Source organism: Megalopta genalis, chromosome 2, assembly GCF_051020955.1.
Source record: "Megalopta genalis isolate 19385.01 chromosome 2, iyMegGena1_principal, whole genome shotgun sequence".
NCBI lineage: Eukaryota > Metazoa > Arthropoda > Insecta > Hymenoptera > Halictidae > Megalopta > Megalopta genalis.
Genome location: NC_135014.1, coordinates 35,800,734 through 35,818,039, shown reverse-complemented (window position 1 = coordinate 35,818,039; position 17,306 = coordinate 35,800,734). Strand labels below are relative to the sequence as shown.

Sequence of the window (17,306 nt, the reverse complement as noted above, 5' to 3'; positions counted from 1 at the left end):
ATGATCTTTTTCACCGCGTGATTTCGAATCGTTATTTCGTTGGAAGCTCAGTAAATTTCCTCGAAATAACCCTCAGCAAACAATGAACGATTTGGGAAGAGGGGATACGATTGTCCATTTTTGTGATGATCTTTTTCTGATGATGATCTTTTTCTCCGCGTGATTTCGAATCGTTATTTCGTTGGAAGCTACAGTAAATTTTCTCGAATCAAGCCTCAGCAAACAATGAAAAATTTGGGAAGAGGGGATACGATTGTCCATTTTTGTTTACAAGCTGAGGGACAATTTGGGAGTATTTATTGTATTCGGATTCGTTTAATTCGGATTAATTTAATTTCGTCTCATTCGATTTTGTCTACTTTTCAGATCATTTTCCACGGCACAGATCGCAAATCGTTGCACCAATACCTGTCGCCTAAATGCTTGCCCGATTGCTATGGCGGCACTCTGCAGATACCACGTGTCACTGGGCCACAGTGGCTCGAACTGCTGCTGATATGTGATAAAGAGTACGATGGTACGTACGAGCAATGTTCTAATCACGTGGACTGTGTTCTTGTTTGTTTCTTTTATTTATTTATCTATGCGTCGCGAAGAATTGTTGTCGATTTTGGCTTACGAGTGAAGAAATTATTGGAAATTACTACAATCGCAGTCCTCCGGTAGTTCGACGAGATAGCAGGATTTGTGATGACTAGTCAGTTCACTTCGATAATGATTAATGCGAGCTTGACATCATCATCGAAACAGAAAGTTCAATGAGCAGATGCTGAGAAAGCCAGCTGTGCATGTGATTGGCCATTTTTTAAGCATATTTTATAGAGACAGCGATTTAAGTAAATTAAAAAATGCAGCTCGATAGTGATCTTGGAGACCTAAGCAACGCTAAATAATATCTTGCATAATATTCGCGCACCGAGCTTAGAGTCGACAAAATTAGCTAAGCGCATTGCTATTTATTTCTCGAGTTTTTCAACGAACCACGATCTTCGCTTAATTCACAATAACGTCGATACGAACTCCAACGCTTCCAGAAGCAATAAATAGTTTTGTCTACGCCTTCAGAAACGGTAAATAATTGTGTCTAATATTACACCACAAAAAAGTCAAATAATTTACAACTTCTGGGTTCGTAGACACTTGCAGCTTAGGAAAGCTGACTAAAAAATTTCGAAAATGTTGCAGCATAATCCCTAAAAATAAGATAAAAAGAAGGAACTACCAATTGAAGTAGCTGATTTGAAGCCGATTACTATGGAGTGACCAATTACTGTGCCGTTGTTTCGTTTTCGCGTATAATTGACTCTCTTTTTAGCGAAGAAAACATATTCAATCATTGTCATTCAAAAATAAACGAAATAAACAAAATAGAATAGAGAAATAGAATAAAACGAATACAGAAATTGAATATGTCTTCTTTGATAAATAGAAAGTCAATTGTGTCCAAAAACGAACGAAGAGCACAGCAATTGATCACTCGATAGTAACTGGTCCCACTAGCCTGGCAGTAAAATAGCGAACTAAAATTGCTTTATTACTAAACTAAAATTGCATTATTCCGCGTTCTGAAGCTTTGTTTCTTTTGCAGCGATCAACTCTTATGGTTACGTAAACGGGAAATAGCTTGTAAATAGTATTAAACGTCCCCGCGAGAAGGGGTGAAGAGGAACAATAGCCTCCGACAGGATCGGGACTCGATGTTTCGATTGGTTCGAGGCGATTCCTGAGCAACAACGACGTCCGTGGATTCCATTCCGTCGACTCGTCTGCATTATTTATAAAAAAAAGAACAAGATTTGGATCGTTGCTTCCGTCGCCCTTCCCAATCCCTTGTCCCCACCATCTCTCCGTCTATCCGTGACAAATTACGTGTGTTTTCTTTTTTCACTTTTCTTACGAGAGAATGAATGCCGAAGAAGCAACAGGTAGGCTAGGCCGTCGCAGCTAAAGTTATCGTTAGCATTGTATTATTACGAGAATCGTAGGGATACCGTAGAGTTAGCTATTGTTTCAATAAATTCGACCGAATCGTCGAGACAAACGGGCGCACGAAATCGAAAAAAAACATAAACGACGGAATTCCACTTGTCTCCTGATCGATTAGTGCCACGCTGTGAATCTTTGTATGTATTATAAAAAGTTCTTAGTATTTTGACTTTGTATTTTTTTCGCAAAATATATGACAGATGCGATATCCCGATTGTTATTGCAAAGATTTCGCGCATTGGCGGCGAAAATCAGAAATTTGAAACGATGCGAGGATTGTATAGCTCGACGAAACGATTTCGATTGGATGGAAAAATGATTTCGTCGACGAAGTGCAAAATTTATGTTCCCGGAAACGATTCGCGCGCTGGACACAGTACTTAATTAGTGTGACAACGGCAATCGACTACGGTAATTGTACGTTCGTTGCTGGCGTGTCGCGGATGATTTTTTCATCCGATTCCTGTCGACCATGGTAATATGACCACGTTGTCCGGGACAACATCGATTTCATACCGCGTGCCGGTCGCTGTGTATACACTGGAATGTTGATTAAAAACAATTGAGAATTGGTCTACAAGTTATTTGCAAAACACCGTCTTTTATTTCACGCGTAACAACCTCGGGATCCTGTTCTTCGGACGTTTGTCGATGTCGCTTCGCGAAATAGCACATTTAATGGAATCTTCGTGACTTTTGTCGTAAAACATATTACAGGCACCATCGCCAACGCCTTCACTGTCACGAGCAACAATATCCTTTACAGAAATTCCCCATCGCATGTGGAATTTTCTACGGTAACGAATTTTCAGTGACGTTCTAGATCTGTTGAAAATCGTTTAATCGTTTCTGGGACATTTTTAGAAGCCGGTGACAGCGAACGCGTCTTATTTCTTCCTGTTCTGACTTAACAACGAATCTTAAATTAAGTTAAAGTAGTTTTCCATATGTTCTTTTCTTAATTCTAATCGTGTAGGGATGATCTGCCTCGTTTCCCACTTCTTCCTGCCGAAAAGATGGAATCACGGATCACGTGACCATCCTGATTACCGCATGCTCTATCTCAGGAGCGAACTCTTATCGCGTCGTCGCAGAACGATATCCATTCCTGTTGGAGGCTGAAACGTATTGAAATCACAATTTTAATGAAAAGACAATTCAAAACAGCTTCGAATTTAAAAAAAAAATCATTCGTGGCGTGAGTCAACAACATGGCCGCTTCCTGTGGATCGAATACTTCGAATCGTTATTTGTTATCGTTAATTGCGCTGTACAACGCATATCTCAGCATCTCTTTAATAAATTTGTTCGATAACTGCACAGCGGTGAAAAAATGACTGTACAGCAGAATTAGACGAGTGATTTTTTAACGATTCAATTAATTCGATGATCGAATTCATTTATGGAAGAATTTAGGCTATTTTGGTGGGCGGAGTGTTAGCTGACGAATAATATCAAGACGGCATATACGACGGCGACCGATTCCGTCATTTGCAAGGCAATTGTCATCGGGCAGAAAATTCGAACTTGCGTTTCGTAGGATCATCGCGAAAAATTATACACGATTGCGTAATGACAGGCTAATGCCAGTCCCGCGACTTGTCCCGTGCTGTCATAATTTCCTGGAACGCGACGTCCGCCATTGCACGCTCGGCGGGAGAGGGTTAAATGAACTCTTTCGCCGTGATCAGAGTCTGCCAGAGATGCCCTTGGATCTTTCCGAAACACCCGGACAATTTACGTTTAAGTATTGGAAATTTTGTAAATTGGAAACAGAGTCCGAAGACTTTCATTCAATCGAATTCTTTCAATATTATGAAGATCCGCAGAATCGTGGTCGTTTGCGAACGAGTATTTAGCAACGCGTGAGATCGACTTCGATTAGAAAAATAATAGTCGGCTGGTCAGAAAGCTTTCTCGAAGGTAATGGTAATTATTGTGTGCATTTCGGTACAGGTTGTGTGGTGTTAAACATCGGTGATCCATGTACGAGAAACTTTATTTCGTTTAGTAAAGCGGGAAGAGGATATTATATTTGTTAAATGGTTGATACAGAAAAGAATAACAATAAAAAGAAGTAAGGATTTGTACTCGTTGCACAAAACGAGTACAAAATAAACGTTCCACAAAACAAGTACAAAATAAACGTTCCATAAGAAAAAAAGTACAAAATAAACGTTCCACAAAACAAGTACAAAATAAACGTTCCATAAGAAAAAAAGTACAAAATAAACGTTCCACAAAACAAGTACAAAATAAACGTTCCATAAGAAAAAAAGTACAAAATAAACGTTCCACAAAACAAGTACAAAATAAACGTTCCATAAAAAAAGATACAAAATAAACATTCCATAAAAAGAATACAAAATATAACAGCTGTTCACCATGTTGGTTATGTTTGCCCATCGGTTTCCACATAGATACAGTTAGTTGCATGTTATTATTGCTCGAAGATCAGTGTTAAAAAAGATTAATGTTTGAGGAATAGAAGCGAGAAAAAATACGTGGAGGATAGTTCAGCTGTTGCTTCGATGGACAATAGAGGAGAGATTCGAGACGAGCTTAATTGTTACAATTTTCGGCGGCTGTCATGAAAACCCAATGCCGTGGTTTACCTTCGAATTCCTTCTCGAACCAGCAGAAGTACTCGCAGATACCTTCGCCTAATGGCACTTTCGGCAAGACCAGTTCACCGCCGAGGCTGGTGGGCAGAGCTTTGGCACTCACGTACGAGGTCAACGACTTCCAATCCGTCCCGTGGAAATGAATCCTCTTCCTCGTTTTCTCCTGCAAGATATTCGGATCGTGAACAGCACAGAGTCGTTTCGTTTCGCGAATAAACCGGAACGACGCTCGCGGAACAATTACGCGAACTAATTAGCGTATTCGGATCAACACTTTCGCCGCGTCCTGCGTACGCGGTCCGACCGAGAGAAGAAAATATAGAGCAATGAAAAGCGACTGACACTTGCTTTTTGTGATAAAATAAAGACAAAAACGATTCATCGAAAATAACGCCATTTGACGGAATTTAAAGTATTAAAAATTAGGCGTTTCTTTCGCAATAGAACAATAAAGAAAGATTGGTCCATTGTGAAAGTGCTGTTTCATTAAGTTTAATTCTAACTACTGCAATCGAATTTTATTCGACATTTTGTTGTTACAATATCGTCGAATATAATACGATTCGTCGCTTAACACGTTCTCTGCCAGACCGTTTTTTGAAGACTTTCCGTTCAAGCCGCGTGGGGCGTATGCGCCCCACGATTAAATGAGGGCATCAGCAATAGTATTAAGATGTCCATAATTGACTGCATAATGAATTTTTAAAAAATTCTTCATTTTACAATGATAATACCAAATGGCTTGAACGGAAAGTTCAGCGTGGGGCGTATACGCCCCACGCGGCAGGGAACGTGTTAATAACAAAGCTAAAAATTGTATGAAAAGTTGCTAAGAATATGGCCGAGACAGACATCTGGCGACAAGTGAAGTAGTTCGTTTCGTTGTTCGACGAAGAGAAGCGTCGGGTAGACTTACTAGAAGGAAAGGTTTGAAAATGGCGTAGACCATGTTGAATATGAAAGGCTGGTTCACTATGTGGATGCCCTTTAGGCGACACGGCAGACATCTTTGCACCCACTCCGTCAACGACGCCGCGAAACTCGGCGTGATGTAAGTTACTTGGCTCAGCGCGAAGCCCTCCATGTTCATAATCACGTGAACACCGGCGATCTAAAACAACAAAAACCGGATATAAGTTTCCAAAAACAGAAAACCGGAATAGCAACTGCGGACGAAGCGTGCAACGCAAACCGAACGACCAAATCGGTGTGCGAAACGCTGTCATGATGAGACCGCGAATACAAACACCGATGACTTCGCACAGTTTGAGGACAAGGTGCAGCGCGCACGGTTATTAGCTTAACAAGAGGTATATCTATCCTGCAGCGTTATTTGCGAACTTCGATCTTGACGCTCGGAGTGCTAATCAAGCGAACTTTTTTTTTATAGAATCCGTGCTTCGGAGTCAACAGATTCTACACACAATTTGCGTGTAAAACAAATCATCTTGGACATTGTGTGGAAATAACAGATTAGCAGCGTTGGCTAATAGAAAATTGGAAATTCGACGAAACGTTTTCGAGCTTGGACGAAATGACACTTTTGCCATTCGAGGGTCAACCGATCAACAAGATTGCGGATCTGATGCAACAGAAAAATCAGTAAGGGAGGACCGGAGCATAGCGAGCTTTGGGTCAAAGAGAACTTTGTTGAACATTTATTTATAAAATTAAAATTGATGTGGTATAAAGTTATATAGTAAATTTGTTCATCGATGCAATGATAATTATATCGATAATTATATATTTAATAAAACATTATATATATTTTATTAATAATAATGTACCATGGTTGAGAAATGATTGAATTAATCGATTAATGATGAATATGTTGTTCAAAGCAAACTGAGAGTCGCATAACCTTATACTTCGACGTTTCTTAACCAAAGTTTGTTAACCCCAGAAAATATAATTAGACATAACTACGTAAAAGTGTTTCAAAGCGTTGTTCTTATCCGCGAACTGTTGAACATGTTATATAAACAGTTCAGTTGATTCGTACAATTTCTAATTTTATATTCTGTTTTTGTTACAGGTTCTCATTATCCCATAGCGTGACCTATTTACCCCATATGCGTGGCAAAAAGAGCTAATTATTTTGTCTCCTTAAATGCAGTTTGAATACTACTTTAATCATTTTCAAATGTCACGCTTCGGAATTATATAGCGAAGATATTCAACTATAATTGAAATTCGTTTTGATATTTCTTTTATAAAAAAGAAAAACGATTTATATCCTTCTGCTTATATCCTTCTGATTAAATGTAATTGCATTACTTTCTATTCGTTAAAATAACGCATATCTTGCAATTAGTGCGCAGAATTCTTACCACGCTTAAGAGTTAGCAATTTCAATAATCAGAATAACATTTCATCGACTTTTTCGTCTTGAATTTCTACAGACCTGTGTCTTGGGTTCCGCCATGGCCGCGTCCAGCGACAGCATAACTCCCCGAAAGATCTCATCGATGCTGATCTGTTTAGGATTCCACTTCTTTCCAGCATTGATCAGCAGCACCCTGCAACCCTGAGTCGTGCGCTCCGGCAAGGGGATTAATATTTCCGAGGACAAAACTTTCTTTTCGTTGTTGGGTGTCAAATTGTTACAATAGCGAGGATTGTTCACCCTGTACTTGTAGAATCTCTTCAACTAACGAAGCCAAGAAATCGATCAATTTTTTCACTTTCATTTCACTGATTCTAGGGACTGTCCCGAGGACTTACCAGTTCGTAGGTGCTCTTCGGGTACCATTTGCAAGGACGCATGAACTTCTGGAAAAACTCGTCGTCGTCCGGTACCACAAGGTTCGGCTCGCCTGGAAACGAAATAACGAAGGTCAGAGGCCATCTTTGCTCGGTGTTCTTCCTATCGTGTAGGAAGCATAGTGTAGAGGAGCATAGTAATTGAACGGCGTACGACCATAAATCCGCCGCAAATCACTACCGGCTTTGCGAAGATTATTATTTTCAGCCTGTTACACGAGCCACATCCATGCACTGTTCAGCTTACAGTTTTCTGGCTCTTAAAGTCTTAAAGTCTTAAAGTCTTAAACTCTTCGAAATACAGCAGAACTTCGATTGTCCGTATTCAAAATTGATAGTCCAAACCTTTTTATTTTCGATTAACCTTTGGACGGCGGACATTTTTGAGCATTTATGACAACCACGACTAGATCCATTCAAATCTTTACTATTAATTTTCATTTGTACATTATTAAAACCTCTTTGTTCAGACCAAAGTTAATCCTTTTTATTAGTTTCAATATTAATTAGTTAGTAATTACGTATGACTGCCACAAAATTAGAATTTAGATGGAGTGTTCGCAACTCTGGGACCAAATGGACCCGGCGCCCGACATTCGAAGATTAATTATTTATATAATAGGATAAGATGATAGATCGAGGTTATTTTATGGTTTTATCATTATTACTTGGAATAATCAAAAATCTAAAATAATAAAGATCGAGGAAAATCCAGCACGGTTAATCGAGGTTCTAATTGTAGCATGGATAGTTTAATTAATAATTTCATTAATAGTTTCGGTAAATTGCTGTCGACGAAGCGAAGATGGTTGTGACGGCAGTAAAACGCTCTCCTAGAAATTTACGTCCTACAAAAGCAAAATTTTCCAAGAGGACAGCATCCAATTGTTCGGGGTCCCGACATTTATCGCCGATTTGTTTCCCTTCCCCGCGATCCTAAATGATCTCTCTACGGTAGAAAGTACATAAATCGTTCCCGGGCTGACCATCGTGAGGCTGTCAACTCTCGGTTTCAAGAAAAGGTCTGCCGACGACCATGCGGAACTTTCCTTTTCATTGAGCAGGTTCTTCGGCGAACTGTACCCGCGATACCGGATTAAAAAAGAGAATCCAGATTACATCAGAACATTTTTATCGATCCCTATCTGAATCTGTGAACGAACTTTGATAACTTAAGCGATATCCGATCGCATTGTCTACAGATTATATAAAGACAATCCATCTCGATAAACGTTCTATCAATCTCATTTCAGAATTTTTCGATTTCTTCTACCATGTTTCGCTCTTGCATGATTGTAGACACTGAAAAGAAATCGTTTGCGACAAAATTATAGACATTGCAAACATGTAAATGTTGTAAAAGTCGTCGGATAGTTGCAAAGCAGACGAAGCTGCAAAGGGCTGCTAAAAGATTACGATTACACAGATAATCCATTAAATATGAATGCTAATCATTTCTTGTTAATTGAGATAGATTTTTTTGTCATCAAAATATAGGAATGAAAGTAATTGTCTCGTTCTATCAGAAAACTATTAACGCTCAAAGGACGGAATTTCTGGCGGATCTTAGAATCATTTGTCGCTTTATTTATTGTCTATTTTTATGAATTTATATTTCAAGATACTCCTCCTAGACACGATAATTTATCTACAGGGTGTCCTATAATTGTGTCAAAAATTACGTTAATAATTAATTGCCTATAATTATGATACACCCAGAAAGGTGTGATTCTCGAGGTGTCGAGCTCGCCTCTCATTGGTCACTGATTTTCGTTAATAACTCGTAAACAAAGCCGCGGATTGCATTTTCGCAAAGGAAAAAGTTACTTCAAATATCCTCAAAAAAGAAAATACATTACTTTATTTATTATTTACTTTAATTAAAAATATATTACATTATTATTTCACTCCTGTTATGTACAATTGATGCAAATTAGTTCTATTTAGCATAACGATCTGCTGTCCACTAATGAAATATGTGAAAATTTCAATCGATTGTTAGATTGTTAGATACTCCTGTAACAATATTTTATACCCTGGGTCCAAATGGACCGCAACCTCGCCGTCGGAACGTTAAGAATAAACATACCGAGCTCTATGAACGAGTGTCATATTTTGCTTCGTAAGAACGACAAGACTGATTTTATTTAGACTCCCCGCCATTTCTATTATAATGTACGCTTGAGTCAAGATATTCGTTCAATCATTTCCTACATCTTTATAACTTCAAGACTTCCGAAAGACGGAAAGAAGTGCCAATCAACGCGGTTGCGAAAGAAATCGTAATGCAAGGGGTTAAAAAAAAACAGGACCGGTCTTAATAAACCTGGTAGATTGCCAGAAAAGGGAGCTGTGAAAGAAAAGGGAGCTAAAAGCACAGCCTTTTCGATCCACTTGACCCAGTTAAGACGACCAGCTGCCTCGAGCTCGTCCGCGAGTGTAAACGATTGCAGAATCGAAAGAGCGATCGTTCAAAATAAAACGAAGAAGGCGAAGGATCGCCACGTAATTACCTTGGAGCAACACCCTGATGTCCTTGAGGGCCTGCTGCACGACTTCGGGCGTCTCCCTGAGCTCCTTCTCGGCCTTCTCCCTGTAGAACTCGTCGCCGTCCTGGAAGTCCGACTCGAGGATGAAGTCGTCGACCTTGAAGGAGGGCGGGTCCCTAACGCCAACGACGCCATCTTGGTCCCGCTGCCGCGACATTGCCGTCGCGTCGCTATCCCGCGCTCCCCCCTGTCTCAACGAGATCTGTCGGACATACATGGTGAACTTCCGGTCTCACGGAACGGCTGCCAACTATCCTGAACGAACAATCCTCCCGAGTGTTCCCTGTGTTTTAATTGTGTGGCGCCCGTTGTGCGGTGACTTGACACTTCGCGTCTCGCCTGTGTGTCTTGTCTGTTGCTGTTGTGGTGGTTGTTGTTGTGGTCGATGTATGCCTGTTTGGTATTGTGGTGTTATGTTCAGTGAACCTCTCGCGTGTGCCTGTGTCCCACCTGACCGTGTACACAAGGGTTCAAAGGTTAAACGACTGCTCGGGAAGTCGCGTCCTCGAGCAGACGCCATTTTGTTTCCACCGGCGCGATTCGATTATGCCCGAAATTTTGCACGGCACGGTTAATTTTTGGTGCTGGTTTCATGCACGTGACTACGAGTATAACGGGTGACCAGAGTTTTTCTCGGGCGACAGTTGCAGAGCCTCAGGCATTTCCAGACTTTTGGACTTTCGAGATTGCATTATTGACAGACGTTGTCTGTGCTGGTTCGATTATCGACTTACGTGGACTTTGTTACGGAATGAAACAATGCAAGAATTTCAGGCTGCAAATTTCGATATCGCATAAATTGTTCGCTGATTAAACTGTTCTTGTATATTTAGATATTAATAGAAATTATCGATTTGCGTGGATCTCGTTTCGGAATGCAGTAAATTCTCCCTAATTGACGCTCAGATTGTACGAAAAAATGGATAATTTGGGAAGAGGAGATACGATCATTCGAGCCTTTCGGCTCGTTTTTATAGTTATCGATTGTCAACAATTATAAAAACGAGTCTAAAAATCGAATCTCCTCTTCCCAAATTGTCGATTTTTGGGCACAATCCGAGCGTCAATTAAGGAGAAATTGCTGTAATTTGTCTGTTGCAAGACTTTCAAGCAGAAAATTTAGATATCGTATAGATTGTCTTCTGATCAGAAATTAATGGAAGTAGAAAACTTAGACAATGGAGTTTTGATTGACTAAAGGAACACCGGAAGCTTGAAGTCGGGAAGAATTTGAATCGAACGCAACTAAGCCGCTCGGGTTAAAAGAAAATAGTCAACTGTCTCGCGACGAGAAATTAGCAATGGAAGATCGATGCGTACTGCGATTCGCCAAGTTAAACATCCGATCATAGAACAGATCCGATCTTATACACCGCACGCAGTCTATTTAAAGACGAAACGTCTCGTTCTGCGTGACAATGCGTGCTTGGCTATAGAATCTATTTCAAAAGAAGTCGATCAATATTTTTAATCGATTTCGACACTCTGCGTGACATCGTCCGTTGTCGTTTCAGTGGCAATTTTCAGCGGAATAAATGGCACCGTGTTTAAACTGGGCTCCGAACATGCTTGCAACTCTGATTGCTTGATCAACTGCCGCCTCCGATGGCAATTTTTAATCGGACCGAGTGAAAACGAGAACGATGTTCGCAAAAATGTGCATCTCCCGTACGCCGAACATAAACGGAACATCTGTGCAGTGCAGGAAAATGTGTCTAAATACGGTGACGAATTTGTGCGTGTGCGTGTCGAAGATTGTGGTGTTAGTGTCGCTGCAAGAATTTATCACGAGACAATAGAACCTCGATTATCCGGGCCAAAGGGAGCAACATAAATGTTTGGATAATAGAACAGTTAGTAAATTACGGTGCCAGATGTCAACACGCATTGGATGTTAATCATGCTTGCCATCCCACGGTTTCGTCCGTCGAACGAAACACGACTCATTAGATAGCCATTAGAAACTCCGAAAACCGCGCAGAACAATCGTGCAGACACTGTTTTCGAAATCTTGAGATATCCAAGTTTTCGACACAGACGTCGTTGATCGGCGATGGCTGACGCAGAGACCAAAAATGCCGCGAGGAAGCTCGCCGGGAATTCTGTGTGACTCGACCGGTTTATTGTCTAAGATTTATCACCGATACCGGGTGACTCGAAAGAATCGGCCGATCGTTGCTTCGGCGATCGCCCCGATTGCTTCGGCGATCTTTCGATCAACGAGTAGGAAAACGAGTCGATCAAAGTGCAATCGCGTGCGAAATACACTGACACTGGTACACGTACGCCGATTCTAATCAAATAACTCACAGACCGATAAGACAATTAAACAGCGTCGTTTAATTCAACCGCGCGTGACTCTTATCTGCATGCATGATTTCTACGTCTGGTCGCCATTAATTGACAAAATCGAGACTTTTGCACCGGCTGAGAATGGCGTACCGCCCCCTCGGATGGCGATAATCGAACGATTCAATTTACTCGCGATTTCACGGTTTTCGCCTATCGGGAATCTATTTGCGGCGAGTTTATCGGCGCTGATTCAACGATCCTATCGAAACATGTTTAACAAAAACGCGATAAGATCGTCAGCAATGCTTGACATAGCCAGCTACATGAAAAGTGACCATTGTTGCATTTTCTGCTGTTTGTTATTTAAATTGCTGCTTAGATTGCCTTGGGGCGAATACGCCATCGGGCGAGAATCGAAGAAAAAACAATTGCAAATAAACCGGTCTGGTTGTTAATTAACACTAAAACTACCGCGCATTAAAGGTGACGGACGTGTATCACTCTGCATGAACGATGAGACTGAACTTATTTAAATCTTCTATAATTTGTATTCCGATGAGGCTCGAGAAATTTATTCAATCATTTCGCACGAAAGAGTCTTTATAACGTCAACAATCTGAATACAGGGAACGTGAAATCGGCCATTTTGACCGGCTCGGTTGGGTCAGCGTTAAGACCTTGATCCAGTTAATTTAATTCGCGTTTCCTGCAACAATGAGCGCGCAAAGAAGCGTGCAGCTTATCAGCTCTTTGTCTCTCGAGCAGTTTTATCGCGCGATAAGCTTCCCGGAGCTTCCGATCTAACGTTCGCAACGATCACAAAAGCCTGGAGCGCGGCGAGAAAGAATCCTCGCACGTTGGTGAAAGTTCGTTCACTCCGTTTTCATTTCTATCCGCGATCATTGCGTCACCGACCGCGATTTTTCCTCTAACACGACACCGAATTCGTACTCGTCCCGACGGTTTTATAACGCGATCGCGGAAGGGAATTGCACGGCCGCGGCCGGGAACTATCATTTAGGAAAATCACGGATGCAGGCGCGTTCCACCGGTGAAACTTTCGATCGATCCGGTCACAATGATTCCGCGTCGTTAGGGAGCCCATTCGAGAGTAGTTTCGTCGGCCACGGGTCGCGAAGTTCGCGCAACGGTCGCGAAGTTCGGGTGAAACGTGCCTCGGAGGGAACTGCGAGTCGAAGTAGGAATAATCGACGGAAGTTCGATTAACGGGGCTGCTCCAACCTCGACCGGGACCTCGAAGTCCCAAGGAAACTGTAGAAGCGTCAAGAACCAGCCGATCGATCGAATTTCGATTTTCGAAAGATTCTTATCTTTCGAATGCTTGAAACTTCGCGTTAGAAAATCGTACGATGATGAACCTGAGCTTCTTTCAAAGCGTAGAGTCTGTACATTCGTTTTAATATGCTCATTTTGCACCATGTTCATTTTTTATAATGCTAAAGGAGGGAAATTGAAGATGCGTTCTTTCTCGAGGAAGGTACAAATGTTACAAATTCAAATGGCTGTAGAATCGTTGAAAAATTTTCCTCTTAGCGAAAACTAGAGTAGAATTATAGATCTAGGTCTCCTCTTTACAACGCGTTCTTAAAAATTGATCTGCGATTTTTTTCGGCGATTTTATGAACAAAAAATGAGGAATAAATTTGGAGGTATAAAATCCTCATAGTGTGCCTTATATTATTATGAATAGTTTCGTTCGAAGTTCGATAAAATGACTAAGAGAAATCGTATCTTAGGTTTTCCGAAGTCGTTGTAAAGAGGAAGCTTCATTCTTTAAATTCATAGTAAGTTCATTCATGAAAAAAAATTTTTCAACGCTTCCACAGCCTTTTCAATTTGAAGCTGCGAGGAAGCTCGGTGAATTATGACTTGTAACATTTTGTTACACAATTAACACAGAATATTTAATTAGATTCTTGCATACTTTGTGAAAACTGGTATCGTTGCCATTCATTCAATTAATCGATTATGTAAGTTCATGATTGGTCGACCTCTTACATAAATTATTTAATCTACAGGCGTTTACTATAAACAATATTATTGCACACGAATGTGTTTCTATTGATAATTACTATTCCGCTGACTGCGTACGTTTCGAAAAAAAATAAACGAACGAAACGAAAACGTTTCAAAATAGGTACACAGCGGTTTTCGTTCATTAAAATTGCTAAGAGGAAAAAGTGTGGAAGTATGAATATTACACGCTCCAGAAATTTCATTGACTGGAAGCTCGAATGTATTTCAGTAGGATGTTGCCGTATAAACTCCTTTATCCGAACACATTCTGCGAGATGAACCAGAACTCACTCAACTGAAGAACAAAATTGTTTACACGTATTCTTTATCTGTTTCCTTAAAGTAATTTATAAGCGAACGCGTTTAGAGACGAACAAAAATTGAAGATAAATTAAAACATGTTGACACACACACACACATATATACTAAATCAAACTTAAATCTTCAAATCAAGTACATCGAATCGCGGTTTCAAATGACCCTGAGGGTTGATGTAGTCTTAGAAAATTAAAGAAAAAAAAAAGGATCAAAAGATCAAGAAGGTAAAATTATGCTATCCGGATGTGATGCTATCCGTGATGCATAAGTAGCTCCGACGAATTCCGGTTGGCCTTGTACGACAAAAGTGAATTAACACCTCGACGAGCGCGTTTCGTGTTTTATAGCGGAAGAACGATGACCAGCCGAAAGGTTTTCAATAATTCACGCGCAGAAAGATATACGGCCAGTCTCCTAAAACTGCTGAGTACAATCATTTCTCCCAGAATTGTTCGGAGGATTGGGACAGGCAGATCTGAGAATACTAAGTCGCAATTCTTGGAATCTCGCGGCTCGTTTTCGTGGAAACTCGGGGCAGTCGGCAAAAAAGGGCAGCGGCCAGCCTGCTGGTGTAAATATGTAAATATGTGAGTATGTAAATATGTAAATGTGAAATGCTAAAATAAAAACGACGACTTAACATTTCTTTTTCTAATTTTTTTTCTAATTTTTTGCCACATTTTTTTATTCGAAGGCAATTCAGAGGCCACGTGCCACGATTCGAAGATCACGTACTTAGTACAGTAATTTCTCCCTAATTCGCGCTCAGATTACGCACAAAAAATGGACAATTTCGAAAGAGAAGATACGATTATTCGAGCCTTGTGGCTCATTTGTATAGTTGCCGATTTTCAACAACTATAATAATATATATAGTATAATCGTATCTACTCTCCCTAAATTGTCCATTTCTGTGCGCAATCTGTGCGCGAATTTGGGAGAAATCACTATACCCTGTAGCTCCGCGGTTTTTTAACCTGACTCGCACCCAAACAGACCAATTTCTGTTGTCTTTCGGGAATTCGCGTCGCGTGCGGCATCACACGCTTGACCGACTCCGTCGATCCTTAGCATCGACGTAGCAATAAACTACATAGGCGTCGGACTAGCACAGGAAAATTCACAGCAACCCGACATTTTGCATCTCCGGGAGAAATTACTGAACTTCGATATGAAACAACAAAATCCAGCAGAGCCCGATTAAATCGTCAATTTCCCAACTTCCTCGCGAGACCGTCACTTCCTTGTTCGCAAGGACAATACCCTCAACCTTGACCTCTGCGAAGCCTTCCGAGGCCGCTAGCAACCCTCACTGATGTTAATACCCCAAAACTATCTGGCCATGTTTCTTAACACTTTATCGACCGCTAGCCTATTTATCGGCTTTTCGATTGCCAATGTTTATCGATCGCTAGCCTATTAATCGGCTTTTCGATTGCCAATGCTTATCGACCGATAGCCTATTAATCGACTTTTAGCTATCGACGGTTTTCGCTTCTTTACTGTTTTGTTAGTAGCTGACCTCCTGTATGCTGACCTCCCCATATCCTTATGAATTATAATTATAATAATAATTATTATTTATTATTATTTTTAAAGGAATAAGCACAACACAATGAATAGCGAAAATTTAGCCGGTACTGGGAGCAAATGCGCGCGCGACTAAGCCAGTCCTTACTGAGTGGCAGCCTCAACCACGACCGGACGATAAAGTGTTAACACCTGCGAAAAGCAACAACAACTCTGTACCTGATCAGATCGGGGAAAGCCCTCTAAAATCTTGTCGAGCGAGTCTCGCTGTGATTCCCAGAGCGAGCGCGGACGATAATGGCACTGAACGGTCCTCGGCCAGCTGATAGGTAGTAGTTCCCGGTTGGTTCGACCTCGCGTAGGCCGCGGCGGTCCGTCGCGTTCTCAGGAAATCCCGTTGGCACGATCCAAGGATGTCATTCCACGGTTTCGAGCGCGAGGGAATTCTCCGGATCGAGCAGGACCAGGACGCCTGTGGCAGGAGGAGGAGAGGAAGAGTGAACACCTGGGCGGAAGAGAGCGCAGGAAAACAGGTTGTTGCACGCCGACAGTGGAGGATGATCCAGCGTGGCCAAGACACCGGCGAAGACTGCCTCGTGCAGACGCGCCTCGCTGTCAGAAATCGGCTGGAAAGCGGCCGACCGCGACCGGACCGGCCGTTACTCCCACCTTTTTCCGGGCCGCCAGTTTGCTCGCGACAGTGAAAAAGACAGACGTTACCCAGACCGACGGTCTTCGTTCGCCATGAAATTTTGACCGCGACCCTGGATGTCAAATGTCGGGCATCCGACGTAGCCATTGACCCGGCATGTGCTCAACGCTGCTTCGCATTGTCGCGAATTCCCTTCGCCGGCTCGATCTAACTAACGGTTCCGCGACGCTGCCTCGCGGGAATCAGGCTTTTCTCTTCCTTTTTTCGCGATCCCGCGGCTGCTCGCTTCCTTCGCCAGGCTACCGTTGCTCGGATACTCGGGAATTAGGGCCATCCGGCCGCCATCTTACCGAGGACCCAGCTCTCGCACTCTAGCTCGGTCATCTAACGTTTTCGAAACCAATCTCGTGCCGTTCCTGCGATCATTTCAGCCTCGCATCAGCTAAGTGAAATTATCCGGAGTTTTTCGATATTGTAGCGCACCCTGTTTCTCGGCGCGGTTGTTCAAACTTTTCGGAACTTTGGGACCATTGCTTTCGAGCTTCCGAACTTAGT

At 41.7% G+C, this 17,306-nt stretch overlaps 2 protein-coding genes and 1 long non-coding RNA gene across 8 annotated transcripts in view; 2 read left to right on the top strand and 1 right to left on the bottom strand.

Moving 5' to 3' along the window:
- Positions 1 to 2,194, top strand: part of LOC117225469 (alpha-tocopherol transfer protein-like) — a 30,004-nt gene extending 27,810 nt beyond the window's left edge. For all 3 annotated transcript variants that reach the window (XM_033479050.2, XM_033479048.2, XM_033479047.2), the window contains exons 4-5: positions 367 to 517; positions 1,589 to 2,194. In XM_033479050.2, coding sequence (XP_033334941.2) covers positions 367 to 517; positions 1,589 to 1,623 — 186 coding nt within the window. In that variant the 3' untranslated portion in view covers positions 1,624 to 2,194. The remainder of the gene's footprint in view (positions 1 to 366; positions 518 to 1,588) is intronic.
- A 373-nt stretch (positions 2,195 to 2,567) lies between these two features.
- On the bottom strand, positions 2,568 to 16,720 carry LOC117225468 (alpha-tocopherol transfer protein). Of its 3 annotated transcripts, none has more exons than XM_076519253.1 (7): positions 16,319 to 16,720; positions 9,887 to 10,372; positions 7,335 to 7,426; positions 7,015 to 7,260; positions 5,527 to 5,721; positions 4,602 to 4,773; positions 2,568 to 3,104 (listed from the first exon to the last, which is right to left on the bottom strand). In XM_076519253.1, exons 2-7 carry the CDS (start codon positions 10,137 to 10,139, stop codon positions 3,064 to 3,066), a joined length of 999 nt encoding a protein of 332 aa, XP_076375368.1. In that variant the 5' UTR covers positions 10,140 to 10,372; positions 16,319 to 16,720; the 3' UTR covers positions 2,568 to 3,063. The 3 variants fall into 3 exon arrangements, with proteins under 3 accessions (XP_076375368.1, XP_076375369.1, XP_076375370.1); XM_076519254.1 differs by having other exon boundaries at positions 9,887 to 10,315; XM_076519255.1 differs by having other exon boundaries at positions 9,887 to 10,124.
- LOC143258869 (uncharacterized) lies at positions 5,717 to 6,848 on the top strand. 2 transcript variants are annotated; one of them, XR_013032779.1, is made up of 3 exons: positions 5,717 to 5,920; positions 6,001 to 6,212; positions 6,646 to 6,848. It is a non-coding gene; the product is annotated as an uncharacterized LOC143258869 (long non-coding RNA). The 2 variants fall into 2 exon arrangements; XR_013032778.1 differs by lacking the exon at positions 6,646 to 6,848 and having other exon boundaries at positions 6,001 to 6,392.
- Positions 16,721 to 17,306: the final 586 nt, after the last annotated feature.

Coding starts and splice junctions, on each gene's coding strand:
- LOC117225468 (XM_076519253.1), bottom strand. CDS start 10,139: ATGTATGTCCGACAGATCTCGTTGAGACAGGGGGGAGCGCGGGATAGC. Junction 7,427..9,886: donor CATCAGGGTGTTGCTCCAAG/GTAATTACGTGG, acceptor TTTCGTTTCCAG/GCGAGCCGAACCTTGTGGTA. Junction 7,261..7,334: donor CGAAGAGCACCTACGAACTG/GTAAGTCCTCGG, acceptor TGGCTTCGTTAG/TTGAAGAGATTCTACAAGTA.